General features: G+C 48.8%; 1 protein-coding gene across 7 annotated transcripts in view; it reads left to right on the forward strand.

Moving 5' to 3' along the window:
• Positions 1-418: 418 nt before the first annotated feature.
• SEPTIN6 (septin 6) overlaps positions 419-18490 on the forward strand; it is a 73017-nt gene continuing 54945 nt past the window's right edge. For 3 of the 7 annotated variants that reach the window (XM_060086274.1, XM_060086272.1, XM_060086273.1), the window contains exons 1-2: positions 1102-1407; positions 15134-15248. In XM_060086274.1, the coding sequence (XP_059942257.1) occupies positions 1378-1407; positions 15134-15248 (145 nt within the window). In that variant the 5' untranslated portion in view covers positions 1102-1377. Of the gene's footprint in view, positions 436-761; positions 827-1101; positions 1408-15133; positions 15249-18490 lie in introns of those variants that run through there. The other 4 variants (XM_060086270.1, XM_060086268.1, XM_060086269.1 and 1 more) reach the window with 4 other exon arrangements.

Raw genomic sequence — 18490 nt, forward strand, 5'->3', positions numbered from 1 at the left:
CAGGGCACCTGCCCCCTTAAGGAGTGGAGTGGAATGGGATTGTCCCGCCCGCTCGGGCCTCGGGCACGCGAAACCTGCCAGGGTTCGCCAGTCACTAGAAGCTAACAAGGGGCCACTCCCGGGAGAGGGGGTGCGGGGCGACAGGCCGGAGAGGCGGAGAGGTGCCGAGGGCAAGGGAGGGGACCCGCGGTGGCGGTGGGCCGGGAGGAAAAGGAAAGCAGGCGGGCAGAGCCCCTGCCTTCGGGAGGTCTCCTTCTGCACGCCTCAGCCGCCTAGTCTCGGGCTGACCCAAGGTTAAGGGGAAATCAGGGGGCGGGACAGAGCCACCGGAAGCAGCTCCGCGCCCCTCCCCAATATCCCCTTCAGTTGAGCCGGGAGCCTTCAGCCCCAAGCCCCTCCTCTGAGACTCCCCGGCGGTCGAGGCACTACGAGGGGGTGAGTCGTCTGAGCCTCCGTTCAGACGCTGAGCGTCTAGGGCCCGGTGGGGAGAGGAGGCGTGGGGTCCGTTTGTATTAAGTACCCAACGGTGGTGAGCTCGGAAATGACAGCCCACAACACCCGCCGCGTGGAAACCCCAGGGCAGAAGGGGCGTGTCGTCTCAGGACCTTTGGCCTCGGACTGCGCAGGTCACAGCTCAACTGCTGGGCCCGCAGTGCGGCTCCCCCCAACCGCCTCCTTTCTAAGCTCCACCGTGGGGCGGCAGGTGTTCCAACTCGCCCCCGCCCCAGCAGCACTCCCGGGCCGGGGTGGGGGAGGTGGGGGGAGGTGGGGGGGAGCAGCGAGACTCCAGCGGCGGGCGCTCCCCTCCAAGCACCCAGAGATCTCGGTGAGGAGGAAGAGGGGGTACAGGGGGCGGGGAGGAGAGAGAGGAGAACCGCAGGGCTCAGCCGCCGAGTTGTGCGCGGCGGGGGGTGTGGAAGGGCGGGGGCTCCCTTCCAGCCTCCGGGGTCTGGGGACTCAGAGATGTAAGGCGAGAGCAGGGGTGTGTGAGACAATTCAGCAGAGGTCGGGACGTACCACGGAGCCCAGTGGCGAGGTGGAGGGGCAGAGGACGTGGTCACCGAGGGGAGCCCCCGCCCCCGCCCCCCTTCGCAAAGGCCTACAACTGAGGTTGCAGGGAGAGCCGGAACTAGGCTCGCGGGAGAGGGAAGCGGCGCGTTAAATCCGCCCCCTCCCCGCACCCGACTTCCGAGGGGGTGGGCGATAGAGGAGAGGTTGGAGCCGCGGCGAGGGGGCCCCTCCCTTGCACCTCCCCCCACCGGACTTGGTCGCGCCTGAAGTGTAACACTTTCTCTTTGTCGGAGGAGCTCCGCTGTTTCCTGTGCTGTAGCTCCCGTTGCGGCGGCGCCGGTGGCAGCCCTGGCGGAGGCAGGAGCGATGGCAGCGGCCGATATAGCTCGCCAGGCGGTGAGTGCGGGGCTTGGGTGCCAGCGCCAGGGCCGGGGGCCTTGGAAGGGCCGAGAGGACCTGGCCGCCGCCGCCTCCACCGCGAGAAGGGCAGTGGGCAGCATCCAGGAGCCAAGGCGCGGCGGGACTTCTGCTCCCGGGGTCAGCGACTCAGTCCCCTAGCCTCCCGTCCCCGAGAACCGTGGTGGCGTGCGGGTGGGGAGCCTTGTCCGGGTTGCGGGCCAGCGACTGAACTTGCATTGCCCAAGAGCTGCAGTCGGCGCCACCGCCTCCCTGGCTGCAGCTGCGGCCCCGCCGCTGGGGCGTTGCCGAATGAATGGCCGCACTGGCCGCCAAGCCCTCCGGGTCCCCGGCACCCTGGCCTCGCTCCCTCTGGCTGCCGGGCCGCGCCCCTGCGCCCCGCAGCCCGCCGGGACCCGGGCCTCCTCAGCCAGAGGGGCTTGGGGCTGGGGTGAGCCTGGGGCAGGAGGCGGCGAGTGGTGAGGGGGGCGGGGAGGTGACTGGCTGGGGTAGGGTTTCTCCATATGCATTACATATGTGACTGCGTCTCTGTGTGTATCACTGTGTGCATATGAGTGCACGCGCGCGCGCTCCTGCCTCCCCGGGCGGGCGGCGGTGCCTGGCTTGTCTTTGACCCTAGATGAGTCCGCCAGTTTCTTGGAGTGTGCTCGCCTCCCTGGTGCTTGTCCCTGGGTCCGGACGCTTCTCTCGCCGTCTGCTTGTGTTGTGTGCCTCTGGGTCCCATTTGTGCGTTTGTGTGCGGTGCAGTCCGCTGGCCTGTAGGTGGCTGGCTGCGTACTTCGGCGTGTTTCTGAGCACCTGACCAGGGTTTTGCGGGCCTCTGGGCAGGGGGATCTGTCTCCGGTGCGTGTTCAGTGTAACTGGGCTTGTGTGCCAAAACCTGTGGAGCTGGCTTCTTGTTATGGGGACTAAGGAAAATCAGTGCGACGCTTGCAAAATCGGTGCCCTCTCTCTCTTTTTGTTGGCAGCCGACTCTGGAAAAAAAAAAATCTTCATTTAACGAACTGAAGTTTTCCAGTCTGGGATGTGCAGAGAAATTATACTGAAGTGACCCGAGGCTCCATGTTTGTTTTTTTAGACCAGAAGTTTAGTTGCCAAGGGAGGGGATGATTCCATTTGAGGGAACAACCTAGCCTTTCTATTCATCCATGGGTATCTGGGATTTTAAGAAGCCCACAATTACCAGCACCCTGAGGTGAGGAAGGAGAGTGAAGTAGAGGTAGGTCAGATCCCATGACACTAAATACTACTTGATGCAAATCTCTGAAACAAACAAACAAACACACACACACACACACACACACACACACGGTTTTTAAACCTTGTGGCTTACTTATTTAAGAAAATACTCCATGCAGTGCAATTTCAGTGCAAAAAATATACATAGTCTCTAGGTATTTGGTGTAATTGAAACTGATTTGTTTTCAAAATCTGAATCCAGAGTCTGATAGCATTTCCTCTACAGGAAATGGATACATTTATTCCATCCTCTTGTTCTTGTTTGGAAGGGCAAGGTGATTTCTTTGGAACCTCCCCCACCCCCCTGAAAGACCCCAGCATGGAGCTCCTTATGCAGTCATGATGTGGAAGGACCAGCAGAAGATGGGAGACAGTGCTCTGTGATAATGGAATTTGAGAGAATTCTCTTCTCCCCAAGATTGGCACTGTAATATGTATTGCTTTAGTGTTTTGAGGGTTCCCAGAGTGCCTTATCTGCTCCTCCATTACCTGCATTTTAGAGATGGCATGCCTTATGTAGAGGAATTAGTCTCCTGGATTACACTTGCTCCATCCTTAGTGACCAAGAAGGACACTAGTGATTTTTCTTGTCAGCTAATTAATTTGCATCGACCTGCCCATACTCTCTCACCAGTCCCCCTAACCTGAATTAAGATTGCAGGGCCGATGTAACAAAGGGGAACATTCCAGAAGTTTGTGTTTCACCTCCGGCAACCCAGAGATCCCCTTTGTTCTGCAAATGGAGGTGGGGGTGATTTAGGGCCACTTGGTTTGCTTTGCTTGTTTCCAGTTTGCTCTGGCTGGCCTTGCCCTACTGTATGATGAACCTAATTGTATACCAGATTCTGAAGCTGAAAGAGCAGCCCCGAGCACTTGAGACCTTGTTATCGTGATAAATGGGTTTCTGGGAAAACTGACGTCACTCTCCATGCCCCCCTCCCCCAGCCAGTGAAGCTCTTGTTTATGTGTCATTTGTCTCTCTGCCTGCCTTTGTGTCTGCAAGAAGTTGTAATTCACCAGGGGAAGATGGAATTAACTCGGGAGGCCTTTGGACGTCTGGCTGCTGATTGTTTCTTCCTGTGATCGAGTATCCAGGATTTGGGAAAAGAAAACTGGAGACTAAACCTAAGTGTGACTGGCTTAGGAGTTCTTCTTAATGAGCTCTGAGACATGGTGCCCTGCAAGTAGTGCTCTGGTGTGTGTGTGAGGGATGGGCTGGCCTTTCCAGAGTCAGTTGAGGGTCACTCTGGCTTGTAAGGTAACATCATTAGTGACAAAAACAGACCTTAGAGTTGCTGGATAGGATCCTTATTTGGGCATGCATGCAACTTGGAAGTTCAGCTTTTGTGTATGGAATACAATCCCATCCCATCTGAATGAACACCACAAAGATTCTGTAGGACAAAACTGTTTCTTCATCATGTCCACAAGTGTTTATTTGATTGACTGCTAAGCGTCCAGCAGTATGGCTGGCTCTGGTCAACTATACCAGAGAAAAGGAGTAAACATAGTTCCTGGCTTTTACGCTTATTGCGGTCTAGTTGGAGAGACAACTTGTGGACACGGTGAAATAATTAGAGAACTATAGAAGATTCTTGGGATGTTTCCATCCCCAACCCCTGCCTGGGAGATGGCTTGGGCTGCTGTTAATATATACTCTGAGAGGTTCCATGACTTGTCCAAGGTAACTTGGCAAGGCACGGTGCAGCCAGGTAATGGTTTTTCTCCCTAAAGAAAGAGCTTGCAGGGCCTAACGCTGCCCTAGCTGTGCTGGGCCTGGGGCAACTGTTCCGGGGCAACTGTCCCAAGGCAGCCGCCTACAGGTGGCTGCACTCTGGTCTTGCTATCAAATGACACTTAACCTTGATTCCCGTTGAAGTGCCCTGCCTCAGCCATCTCCACCACCTCGCACCAGAAGTCACATGATGCCCCAAGCAGCGAGAGGAAAACCCCAATATCCACCCATACCTCTACTGCGAATACAGCACTGAAGAAAATTTGCATGGCCCCAAATATTAAAAATCCTTGAATCTAGGTCGAGGGTGTATGAATGATCATTGTACTATTTTCCAACTTTTCTGTGTGTTTGAGACTTTTCAAAATTAAAAGTTGGAGGGAAATTACAATGTCCGCCCTCCTCCTCACAAATGCACATGGCCCCTGCCCTCAGGGAGTTTACAGTCCAGTAGTGGAGGCAGACACAAATAACTATAATTATCTTTGTGATGTGCTGCAGAGGAGAGCTACTGCCCACTAGGATAATTCATTACAAGGGGACCTGATCCCGCAGTGGAAGGAGGGGGGGCGGTGGGTGACAGGAAAGGCTTGCTGAGGGCTTTAACTAGGAAAAGGGTAGGTGTGAAGATGGGTGAGATCTCACTTCTGCTCCCAGGCTGGGAACATTTCATTTGTTAATTCATGTACTTTTGTTTTCATGCATTCCTTCAACATGTGTTTATTGGGCACCGACTCTGCCAGGCCCTGTGCCAGGTGCTGGGGATATAGTGGTGGCCACAGCACACACGACAGCCCTCTCAGAGCTTCCACGTGAGAGGCCGGTATAAGCCCTGTTTCCTCTTCATATCCTAAAGCCTGGAAATGTGAGTGTTCGCGGCATTCTTATTACAAAACTGCATTACAGTCGAGTGGTTTGTCTGTATAGTATAATGAGATTTTGATCTGCAGTCATCTGCACAGCATTTACTTTGTAGAGTCTCTGCTGTAAATTTTCTATTAATTGCTGGCTTTATTACCCAGTATGGCCCCTCCCTTTTTGTGCTGTAAGGGAGCGAACGCGTTGCATTAGCCTAAGCAAAACTAATTAGAAAGATAAGTCCCCTGGATAAAGGTATTCCAGAACTAAATAGGACTGATTTCTGGACTTGCCTGGGTTTCTGGATTATCGGAGCCTTGGTTTCGTATTAGCATGAACAATTGAGGAGCGCTTTCAGTTGCATTTACGTTAAAACCACATTCCAGAAAGAAAGAGACAGAGAAAAGAAAAGAAAGAATACCGTAGATAAGTGTAACATGTCTCTTTCAACGATCTCAAAACGCTTCCATCTGTACGATTTCATTTTCCCCAGGAGCTTCCTGGATGAGTATTACTGTTCTTTTCATTTTATGGGTTCAGGGAGACCAAATGACTTAGTTCAAAGTGTTATTGCTGGTCAGTGGATGAAGCAATGAAACACCTTCCAGATGACACAGATTCGTTTTTATAAAAAAGACTCTGGCCTTTTCATCACATTTCCAAGAAATAAAAATCCTGCCATGTCCCCTCTTCCCCATCTTTTCACTGCGACCCCCCCAGCCCCACCTCAGTATACTCATGGAGGTCGAGAAGAGTATACTTGGGTGCTTTGAAGACTCTCTGATGTTAAAAAGTATTCTCAGCTTAAACCCCAGATAGCACAGTCATGGCTATGTGTGGGCTTCCTTCCTTCCTTCCTTCCCTCCCTCCCTCCCCTCCGTCTCCTCCCTCCCCTCCCCCCTCCCTCCCTCCTTTCCTTCCCCTCCCCTCCCTCCTCCCCCTCCTTTCCCCCTCCCTCCCTCCCTCCCTCCCTCCCTTCCCTCCCCTCCGTCTCCTCCCTCCCTTCCTTCTTTCCCTCCCCTCCCCTCCCTCCTTTCCTTCCTTCCTTCCTTCCTTCCTTCCTTCCTTCCTTCCTTTCCCATACTTTAAATAAAAATCTTGGAGCCACCAGCCACGTAATGATGGATTATTTTAAGTAACCACTGGAGGAGGCGCGCAGAATAAATTTGAAACATAGACCCTTCCTCCTCGGTTTGGCAGGAGGCTTCTGCTGCCTGCACAGAGGAAGGACCACATGCTCAGGAGGGGGAGATAACGCTCCCGCTTCTGCAGTGTCTTCTCATTAGAGGCAGCCATCTGCTGAATTATGCAGCACGCTCTCCGCTGGCCCTGCAGTGGGGTCATCCCTTCCACTCACTTAAAGGTGACTGGGCAAAAGATTCGCGGGCCTTCTTGGGGACAGGACCCAGGGCTCAGGTTTCTCCTGCCAGGGCCCTCTTGGGAGCAGAGCTCTGCTTTCACGGCCCTGATGAGGTGTGAGGTCGTGTTCAGTTTCCTTTCGCAGCAGAGGCCCCCAGCTCTGAGCACTGGCGCTGAGGCAGGAACTGGGTTTTTTCAGATCCCCTTTAAATGAGACCAGATGGAGGCAGAGGCAAATTCAGGCTCCCTAGAGGACAGCTGGGCATTCATCCAGAGGCCTGTGGGTAAACCTTTTTTTTTTTCTCTTTTTAACAGATTGGAGATGACAATGGCCAGAACACCTAGGAAACTCTAAATGGCCTGATTTGAAGGGAATCTGTCAGGCTTCTGTGGGAAAGTTGACCCACCCTGGGCAAGGGTCACCCCTGGCTGAGGTGGAGATATTTTACCTAGAATCTGGCTGGTTGGGTTCTGTAGCCCTGGGGCTCTTGAGCAGAGGCCAGGCTGAGGCTCAGGCTCGAGTCAGCAGTGAGGGAAATGGGAGCTAGAGGTGGGAGAGAAGATGCAGAAGAGGGGCACCAGCGTCTCCTGGCCTCCACCGCCTCAGTTGCCTTCTGTGGGCCAGAGGCGCCTTGGTGAGCCCACAGTCTTCTGGGTCATTTTCCATGACCCTTCTCCTCCCGACTGGCGTCAGCCACAAGTCCAATGTCCCAGAATTGTAGCAGCAGAGAGAAATCTATGTGCCACTTGAGTCAGCTTTTCCATTTGAGAGCGGCGGTCTGCTTGACAGGGCCCTGGGTCCCAGCACCACTCTCTGCCACTAAATCACTCTGTGACTCGGGACAAGTCACTTCCTGCCTCTGAGTCTCTGTTTCCCTTTTTGTCAAATGCGCGGGTTGGATTAAGTGATCTTTAAGGGTGTTTCCAGCTCTGACATTGTACACTTCTTGTGTTTCCTCCAGCCTAATTTCTTTTACGTCCTTGCCTGCTTCTGCTTCCAAATGAGGTGGCGGAATTTAACTCCACCCCTTCCCTGCTTTGACTCCTTGAGCTGGGTGGGGAGACAGCTGTAGAGAAAGCAAGTCTGTGCTTTTAGCTCAGCAGGGTCTCTGGAACTGGAATAGAAACAAACAACCCTTCACATATTGTCTGTCCGTCCGTGTAGGTGTGTATAGCTATTGACTTCCTATAAAGGTACATGACAGCTGAATTTTTGCCTATTGAATCCCCTTTTACATGCACTAGGAGAGCTGGCTATTTAATAGAATCCTGCTGTGAATCCTTTTATAGAAAAAAGCCACTCTGGAATTGATCTGGTGTATTAAAATCCAGAGTTCCATCTATTGGATTTGCCAAAACTGGGCCTTCTCCCTGTATGGTGAGAATGCTTTCCTTTGTGCTTCGTCAGGATCCCCTAAGCTGCTCCCCCACTGAAAAGCACTGGGGCCCCTAAGGGGTGCTGCTAGCTTTGGCAGGTTTTATTTCTCCTCGGAAAGGCCCCCAGATTTCTCTCTCCCAGTTCAGGGCATCACTACTACTGTCAGTTTCCTCTCAGCTCAGCTTAATTGGAGCCAGGGAAATCGTGACGTTTGATGTGTTAGGCATGTTGGAGTTGTTGTTTTAACCTCTGGGAACTTAGCAGTGCTCTTGTGGTTCTTATGGCTGATAATATGGGATGATAAGTGGCATTCACTCCCTTGGTAACACGAGAGGTAGCAGATAGGGCTATCATCCACCTGATTGTTTCAGCAAGACTTTTTTTTTTTTTTTTTTTTTTTTCGGTATGCGGGCCTCTCACTGTTGTGGCCTCTCCCGTTGCGGAGCACAGGCTCCGGAAGCGCAAGCTCAGCGGCCATGGCTCACACGCCCAGCCGCTCCGCAGCATGTGGGATCTTCCCGGACCGGGGCACGAACCCGTGTCCCCTGCATCGGCAGGCGGACTCTCAACCACTGCGCCACGAGGGAAGCCCTCAGTAAGACTTTTTGCTGCATGTTTCAGGGTCTGTAATTTGACTTTGACTCCTGGTTCACATGAATCTTTATAAGAATAAGGCATACTGTATAATAATGTTATATTGCATATAAATATGTTATAATAAGAAGAATAATAAGGTTTTATTGTATTATTGGGAAAATAAATGTTTTATATACAATAAAACTGCCAGAAAGCTGAATACTTCACCAAATTTTCTGGTTATCTGTACATAAAGCAACTTTTTGGCTGTAACTAAAGATTTTGCTAAAATATCTGAGGCCACTTTTCTGCCTAGGAAAGTATCATCATAGGATCTTAAAAAAATAATATTTTAATTCTGATTATAAAAGTAAAATATGGGGCTTCCCTGGTGACGCAGTGGTTGAGAGTCCGCCTGCCGATGCAGGGGACATGGGATCGTGCCCCAGTCTGGGAAGATCCCACATGCCGCGGAGTGGCTGGGCCCGTGAGCCATGGCCGCTGAGCCTGCGCGTCCGGAGCCTGTGCTCTGCAACGGGAGAGGCCACAACAGTGAGAGGCCCGCGTACCGCCAAAAAAAAAAAAAAAAGTAAAATATGCCTCCTGTAGAAAATTTGGAAAACAGAAAAGCAGCAGCTCCTACAGCCCCTCCAAGCCAAAAGCAACCATTCTCACCATTTTGGTATATATTCTTCCAAGTTTTTAAAAATGCATGCATACTTTTTTTCCTCATGATTGGGATGGTCTTGTATACACAGGGTATTGTTTTTGTTTCTTAACTAACAGTATTTGGTGATCATTTTCCTATGCCATTAAATATTCTGAGAATATATTTTTATCAGCTGTTTAATATTCCATCATGCATCATTGAACTATTCATTGAGTTTGAGCGTCCTGAAGATTTGCAGCGTCTCTCAGAGATTGATATTCAGAGCTGGGGAGGGAGATAAAGGAAGGGAAGGTGTGAGAGATCAGGCCCACCAGTAAGTGACACGTGGGGCTGCTGGAGAGAATCCTATTTCAGTGTTTCTGTCCTTTCCTAGCATCTTTGTGCCAAGGCCAGAGGAGAAAGTTGGGGACAAGCCCGGTCTTTGGCCATGAGTTCCAAACTTTTTGTTTTGATCATGTCGTTCAGAATGACAGCTACTAACTTGGCCACCCCAGTTTTAAACGGAGGCCAGAAATTCTCCGTCGACACAGATGCGCCCTCAGTTTCCGGAGGCTACCTACATGGCTTGCGTCCTATGCCACAAAGGTTGGAAGGGGGGAGGGGGGCAGGGGTTGTCCACTTGGGTGCTTATGGGACCCTTTATTTTCAGAATCACAGCAAGGGGAGAACGATGCACAGCTGGAACTGCCCTCACCCGTTCTTCATAACACGAACCTCCCGACTATTTAATTAAAACGCGCAATCGGTGTGTCCTCGGGGGAGGAGGCGGAAGAGAAAGACAGCGTTGTTTCTGCCTGTGATATGAAATGTGGTATAATGTATTTCAAGACCGCAGGTGACTGCAGATGAGGAGAAAACAGGAAATGTAATTGAGGAGGGGAGTGGGGCCTCTCCCAGTTCTCAGGAGCACGCTTTCATTTTTGCCTGCCTTTTAGCTCCTCTCAGACGCTGCAGCCTAATTACCCCTGCCGCAAAGCTGAGCCAGAACTCGCTTTTCGTGTATTAAAAATATTTTTTAAATTACACAGGTAATGTGTGAATACATTCATGCTGTAAAAGAATCAAACAATGCAGAAGCACACTGACCACCCCCCCCTGAGTAAGCCCCTAGTTCCAGTCCCTTCCCCTGAGGTACCCTGAGTTCTAGGTGTGGTGGGTGTCTTTTTAGTCCCCTTTCTCTCACATACATTTAAGTGCAAATACACGCGGAGGGTATTTTTGCATATATGGCCTCATGCTGTGCTTATTGTTCTACAGTTTCTTTTTTTCTATATTATAATATGTCTTAGAGATATTCCGATCAGTACCTATAGACTACTGCATTCTTTTTATTATTATTATTGGAGTATAGTTGATTTACAATGTTGTGTTAGTTTCTGCTGTACAGCAAATGAATCAGTTATCCATACACATATATCCACTCTCTTTTAGATTCTTTTCCTATATAGGCCATTACAGAGTACTGAGTAGAGTTCCCTGTGCTATACAGTAGGGCCTTATTAGTTAACTATTTTATATATAGTAGTGTGTATATGTCCATCCCAGTCTCCCAATATCCCTACCCACCCTTACCCCCTGGTAACCATTAGTTTGTTTTCTACTTCTGTGACTCTGTTTCTAGACCTACTGCATTCTTCTTAATGGCTGCGGAATATACCAGAATATGCACGTACTGTAATTTAGTTAACTGTTTGGTTTTTCTGTCACAACCTATGAAACACCGGAACGAACTTTTTGGCCAATCCAATATTTTTCCCACTGTCGGACATTTAGTTTTTTTTTTCTTCTAGGTTTTCAGTATTATAAATAATTCTGTAATGAGTTTCCTTGTACTGTACGTGGACCTTTGTACAGGCATGTGAGTCTCTGTAGAGTAGATCCCGAGGGGAGGTTGCAGGTCACGGGAGATGGGCCATTTAACATTTTGCTGGCTGTGGCCTTTCTAGCCTCTCAGTTCAAAGCGTCAAACATGGCACCACCTGCTACTCAAGATGATAACTTAAGGTTTTAGTGTCAGACGTCCTGGGCCAAGTTGCCAGTTCCATCTCCTTTTGTGCACTTTGTAATCCAGGGAACATTCAATTGACTGCAATCAAAGCAGTCAGGACCTCAGTTAATCAGGCCACATTAAGGAGAAAGAGGAAAGAGATAAGCTATCGGAGGTTTAGAGAGGGAAGAGGGAAGAAACTTCCAGGGGCTGTCCAGGGGTCAGTGTCCATTCAGCCCAGTGTCCTGTCCTTTTCACCGTTACGTATTTACCTCTGAACAATGAGGACTGATGTTCATAACGGTGACCTTGACATCTTCTAAGATTCATCAAAGCAGGAGTGAATGGTGTTCGCCAGGCAGGATTTCCTAAAGCAGGAACTGCATATACAAATTCATTTTCGAAGCTTTCTCAACTACAAGGATTGAGACACACAGTTTGCTGCTTAAATCTTGATTAGCAAGAAAGACGCATTACCCAGATTCCATGTTCCCTAGTCCCCAAACCTTCCAGTTAACTTAGGTGTATTGGACACCGGGTAAAAAGATACAGAAGAAAAAAGGATTCTAAAAGTTAGCAGTGGACTTTACCAAATCCAGACCAATGGTCGTTTCTCTGTAATTCTTCCTGACTTCAATCTTGGCCTCTGGTGATAGAAAACTATTGGGTCATCTCTTACTTTTCTGATCATCCCCCCACCCCTTGGAAGAATTCTCTTCATCTTCCCATTCCTTACTTGTGGGCATTGCTTATATTCAGTCCTTAGTTCTTTTCTCCCTGTACTGTCTCTTGAAGAACACATCCAGTTTCATACCTCTCACTGCTAAATTTATATCTCGGTCCTGAATTCTCCCTGAGCCTACAATCCCATATTGCTAAGTACTTAGTGGGTAGATGTGTCACCATAAAATCAAAACTATCTTGTTTTCTTTAGTATAGAAAATGCTTTTACAAATCCAGAAGAGAAAGACAAGCACCCATTTTAAGAAAGTGGACAAAGACATGAATAGGCAACTCGCATATACATAGACACAATACACATCTGTAGGTGAACGATAAAAAAAGTTCACTCTCACTAATAAAATGCATATGAAGTTACATGATGCCATTTTGCAATGATTCAATTCACAATGCTTAAAAAGCCTCAAACCCAGTGCTGGTCTAAGTATGTGTAAATAGACACTCTCGCATACTGGCGTTAGAAATAGACATTTGTAATATTCTCTGTTGAATGATTTCTCAGTGTGTACCAAAGTCTTTCCAATGTGTGTGGCCTTGGACCCAGCAGGCTTTAATTCTAGGAATTTAGCTTAAGGAAATAATCAGAGACTATGCAAACCGGTAAGAACAAGAATTATTACTTATAATGTTGAAAACTTGGAAACACGCTAAATGTCTAGTAGTGGAAGACATTTCACTGGTTGAGAAAATGTGGTAAGTTCCTACAATGGAATGCTATGTGGCCAAAAAAGTAATGTTTTAGAAGTATACTTAATTACTCAAGAGAACATCCATACTATATTAGGGTGATGAAAAGGAATATACAGGATTATTAAGCCAGGTGATGAAAAGGAATATACAGGATTATCCCTATTTTGTAAAAATAAATAAATAAATAAATAAATAAATAAATAAATAAATAAATAAATAAATAAATAAGAAAAAAAGTATTATATGTAGACTGTAGGGAAATACATGTAAATACTAATAGTGATTATCTCTGGAGAGTGATATTATGGGTGATTTTTATTTTCTTCTTTATAATTTTCTATATGTTTTAAAATTTCTACAGCGAACATGGATTACTCTTATAAAACACCTGACAAATGTAATTTTAAAATAATGGCTATTTAAAACTAGAATCTTCGACTTCTCCACTAAAGCACCCTTTCCTGGCTTCCCTCTTTCTGCCCTTGGTGCCATCAATCCAACCTCCCAGCCGTAGGACCTTGCAGCCTTATAGCTTTGATGGCTCCCACACTCTCTGCCCAATCATTCACCGAGTCTCATCCTTTCTTCAGGACGGCTCTCAAATTTGTTCCTCCCTCCTGAGTCCCAAGTCAGATCAGTTCACTTCAAGCAGCATTTATCGTCACAGTGCCTGGCTGTCACTCTGCCAGTTCAGCATTATTGGAGTCCTCTCCTAATACGTCTTCCTGCCCCTTCTCCCTCTCTCCTCCCATCGATCAAGCGCCCTGCAGCTGGAATGATCTTTTGAAAAGACTGCTTGTGTCATGGCCCTCCCTGCTCAAAACACTCAAAATGCCCCTTTCAAACCCCATTGCCTAGGGAATAAAGGCCATACTCTTTCTTCTGCTATTTAGGGCTCTCACAGCACTGGGCTAGGTGGGAGATAACTGTGGGCACGTGGGAGGTGCTTGGGTGAGGCTTGACAATGAAATAAATCTTTAAGAATAAGATGTGGAGTTCTCCCCACTGCCCTTCACTGTCTTCAGTTTGAAAATTCCCTTTCCTCATCTTTTGGCACTTGCACCAGATGCCCTGGAGCACTTGAAGTTTCATGGTGCTGAATTTGGACACAGGAAGAGGCAGCCGAGGGTGATGATATATGGCTCAGGAAACCTCAACTCTGAGTCCCTCCCAATTTCCAATGCCTGTTAAGTAGGAGGCGCCATCAAGAAAGCATATTGGCTCTTAGGCTTCTGTCTCCCCTGCAGTCCTGAGGACCAAGAATGAAAAGTGGGAAACTTACATCTTTTTTTTAAAAAAATAATTAATTAATTTTTGGCTGTGTTGGCTCTTTGTTGCTGCGTGCAGGCTTTCTCTAGTTGCTGTGAGCAGGGGCTACTCTTCATTGCGGTGCGTGGGCTTCTTATTGCATGGCTTCCCTTGTTGTGGAGCATGGGCTCTAGGCATGCGGGCTTCAGTAGTTGTGGCTCGCGGGCTCTAGAGCTCAGGGTCAGTAGTTGTGGCGCATGGGCTTAGTTGTTCCACGGCATGTGGGATCTTACCGGACCAGGGATCGAACCCGTGTCCCCTGCATTGGCAGGCGGATTCTTAACCACTGCGCCACCAGGGAAGCCCCTTACATTTTTTTTGATTGCTTTGATAAAAAGATGGAGAAAATGGTGAGGGAAAGCAAAAGAGGGTGAATGTAGCCCTGAGTGATGCAGGCCACTCATGAAACCCAGCTGTCTTCAGGTACCCCTCTGGGGCCCAGAATATACCAACCAGGACTGAATGATGGCATATGGTTGTCTGTTGAGACTACTCCACTGGAGGGTGTGGGGTGAGATATGTGAGGGTAACAATCTTGCCAGATGGCAGTCACGGGCATGAGGGATACTTAGTTGCGGCATGCGTGCGGGATCTAGTTCTCTGACAAGGGATCGAACCTGGGGCCCCTGCACATTGGGAGCGAGGAGTCTTACCCACTGGACCACCAGGGAAGTCCCGAGAAGAGAAATTGCTTTTTGAAGTCCCTTTGTCACATTTACTGAACACTTATACGTATTCCAGGCATTGTACTAAGCTCGTTACGTGTGTTGGCATATTTAAGTCTCCCAATCATCTGTTAGGTAATATTACCTCATTTGACAGATGTGAAAGGAAACTGAGTCTCTGTGAGGAGAATGAACCCAAGGCTGGGAACCTTCTCACCCCCTGCCCCCCTGCCCTCCCACCCCTTACAAGCCCCCTCTGTAGTTTGCTGTGTCTGGAACTATGTGATGTTCATTATGGAGCCTCAAGGACGACTGTACCCAAGAATCCATGATTTCTAAGCGAATGGGTCATTTTGCTTTGGATCAGGGACTAGCTAAGGGGAGATGGGCCCCAGTGGGTGTTAATTCCTAGCACAGAGAGCATTTGGATGGGGAAGTGAGACCCAGGTTGCTTTTAAGCACATTTTCATTTTCTCCCCTCCCTCCCCTTCCAAATTAGGGTGAAGGTTGCCGAACTGTCCCCCTGGCTGGACATGTGGGGTTTGACAGCTTGCCCGACCAGCTGGTGAATAAGTCAATCAGCGAGGGCTTCTGCTTCAACATCCTGTGTGTGGGTGAGTATTTCCATAGCAGGAAATTCTGTTACAGAATATGGATCCTTAATGGCTGGGTGTGGCTCTGGAGGTTATTAGGTTCAATAGTGTGTCATTCTGATCTATTTGCAGGAGTGTTTCTGCCCCTCTTCTTTTATCCCTTTGCTTGTTTTGGTGAGCAGCTGGCTGTAGTTACATTTTCCCCTGCCCAGACCAGAATGCGGGGGGCAATACCTTGAGGGGAGCTGAGCTGCGTGACACCCAGTGGAAATTCTGTAAGGGAGCTGGCTGGCTCAGCTCCTCTTATCAGGTTTGTTCTGACTGCAGAAAATAGGAGCCAGGGCAGAATTGGGAGGGAGGTAATGGCTGTGGAAAGATGCCTGCTTACCAGCTGTGGGCAGTGGGTTGGGTCTGTCTGTTTCCTCTGCAGCCCTGCTGTGCTTGGTACAGTTTGAGCTCTGTGCAGGGACCACACAGCTGTGTGCCAGATTCTTTTTATTCCCTTTAAGTGTATCTGTGCCTGGACCTTTAGTCTCAAGTGTGGGAACCATGTCTTAGTCACCTCTAGTCACCTCTACTGTGCTAATTACAGCACAAAGAGAGTTCAATAATGTATGTGAAATGAATGCATGAATTATCCCCGCAGGAACCACTCACTACATCTCTCAAACACTTTCCCATGTTAACAGTTTGGGTCATTACTAGGACTCTGAGAAGTGAACAGACCAAGTGGCATTCATATCCTCATGGAATAGACGGAGACCAAGAAACTCAGGGGGATGAGGGACTTACCTGAGGCAACACAGAATAAGTGGCAGAGCCATGACAAGGACCCAGGTCTGCCTGACCCTTTGTCCCTCCCACTGCTTCGGTAACCGCTGCCACAGACATGTCTTGAGAATGCAAAAGCACTTTGGAAACCGTCAGCACCAACCAAACAAATCTCAGGAACAGCAGTTCTTTGACATTCTTTGAGAATCTCTCCTTAGACCTTAAATAATGCCAAATTTGCAAACACGATCACAGTGTATAATTTTCACTATACAGTGCAGTAAGGCATACCTGCATATTTTTAGTGACATACCTCCAAACCTTAATGATTCTATAAATACCATAATAATGGCAGTTTTCATGTGGGTCGGAACACTCAAAACACGTCTGCTAATTGTCTTTTCCTCTTTTTGTACAGAGCATAGGGGGAATTCATTCATACTGAGTGTGTGAACCACTACTGAATTGGATATTCTACTCCCTAATGTAGTCTAAAGTTCTGTTTTGTAACTAAGGTTATTCATTTTCTTGGACTCTGTTTTTTCTTCTCCCTCCCTGGCACTCCTCAGATCATTTTCTGTCGGAGAATTAGCTACACGCTCAAGGACAAGTAGAGAAAACAAAGCCACTTCTAAGTGTGGTTGACAGGCAATCAGCTAGGCGCACTCACTAGTGAAATGACTCACTCTCACGCGCCAGCTTTGGAACCTATGAGATGAAAATATGTGCTTCACAGATTTACATATCATGGGCCTGAGTGTCCAGATCTAGGCTGTTAATTCTTCAGCCTAGTCTACCCATGGTTAAGATGAGGTGCTATTAGGAGAGGGATACAAAATAAACAGCAGTCATGGTGATCGACATCAAGATCAAATGCCATCACATCCAATATTAGCCCTGCCAGATCTCTCCCATCTTTGGCTGATGGCCCACTTATTTCACATAACATTTGATTACTGAAAATCTTCCACACAAACATATTGGACTCCCTTGGCATTCCTCCCAGAGCTCCGGGTGACCTGCACTGAAGTTGAGGGGATGAGAAGTGAAGTGACAGGCCCACCCTCATGAGCCTCTCAAACCAAGTGCAATTGGGCGGGCTAGTAAAGCTTTAGGAGGGAGGCCGCATAGGTCAGGATGGCTCTCTGAGGGCGGCAGTGTAGGGTAATTGGACATGTGGACCACAGGCTCCCCTAGGGCCCGGAGGAAGAGGCAGCCAAGCCCAAGGCAAAGTGAGTGGGAGAAATATTTATTTATTTATTTATTTATTATTTTTTATTTTTATATTTGGCTGCCTTGGGTCTTTGTTGCTGTGCGCGGGCTTTCTCTAGTTGCCGCGAGCGAGAGCTACTCTTCATCGCAGTGTGCAGGCTTCTCATTGCAGTGGCTTCTCTTGTTGTGGAGCACGGGCTCTAGGCGTGCAGGCTTCAGTAGTTGCGGCTTGCAGGCTCAGTAGCTGTGGCTTGTGGGCTCAGTAGCTGTGGCACACGGGCTTAGTTGCTCCGCGGCATGTGGGATCTTCCCGGACCAGGGGTGGAACCTGTGTCCCCTGCAACCTGTGTCCCCTGCATTGGCAGGCGGATTCTTAACCACTGCACCACCAGGGAAGTCCCAAGTGGGAGAAATAGTAAACCCCTACCCACCCAGGCATCGTACATATGCAACTGCTTCACTGTGCGCCTGCGGGCATGGAATCGCTCAACTGCCCAGGACAGACCCTCCAAGAGGGGAAGGGTAGAAAGGAGACCCTCACACCCAAGGAGTCACCTCCTCTCTTTCTCTCTCTACTTATGAAGTTTCAGGAAACGGCTGCCCTAATAGCTCTCCTCTTAGCCGTGCAGGTGCACCCCTTGGAAGCACCCGCCCAGACTGGGTTAACTGCATTCCCCATCCCTGATCCAAAAAAGCCTGCAACTCATGCATCCCCCTCTCTGGCTGGGCTCAGAAGCCTGTTATTGCTCTGAGAACCCACAATTTGGGCCAAAGTCACAGGCGGCTTACGGTGGCTCTAAGGCTGCAATCTCAGCCCAGCCGTGGGACTGGGTAGCATCACCGACGTGGCGAAGGATCCATAGCTTGGCTGCTGAAGGTGATTGTTTCTCTTTCAGGACCTTCAGTGACCATACTTTTCATGCCTACTGCCTGTGCATAACGGTCAGCTTTACTCCCTTAATGACGATTATAAAACGGTTCTGTTTGGGCATAGAATATGTTTCCCCAAAGGATTTTCTTTTCTTTTCTGATAGGGCATTTTAAGTGTAAAATTATGGTGACACTGGCTTTGGTTATTAACAGAGATCTAGAATATTTTTATCACAGTCTTGTTTATTGTGGTGCTGGGCTGCAGATCAGAGGCCCCAGTCTAGTGGAGTGAATACCCTCCGTGCATAAGTGTGCATGTGCATGCTGGGATTGAGAGGGAGAATTTTTATGAATCAAGAGCGTAATTTATACATAAGGGCACTGATGATGACACCTACGATCATTATTTT

The sequence above is a fragment of the Mesoplodon densirostris genome, chromosome X (genome assembly GCF_025265405.1).
Source record: "Mesoplodon densirostris isolate mMesDen1 chromosome X, mMesDen1 primary haplotype, whole genome shotgun sequence".
Taxonomy (NCBI): domain Eukaryota; kingdom Metazoa; phylum Chordata; class Mammalia; order Artiodactyla; family Ziphiidae; genus Mesoplodon; species Mesoplodon densirostris.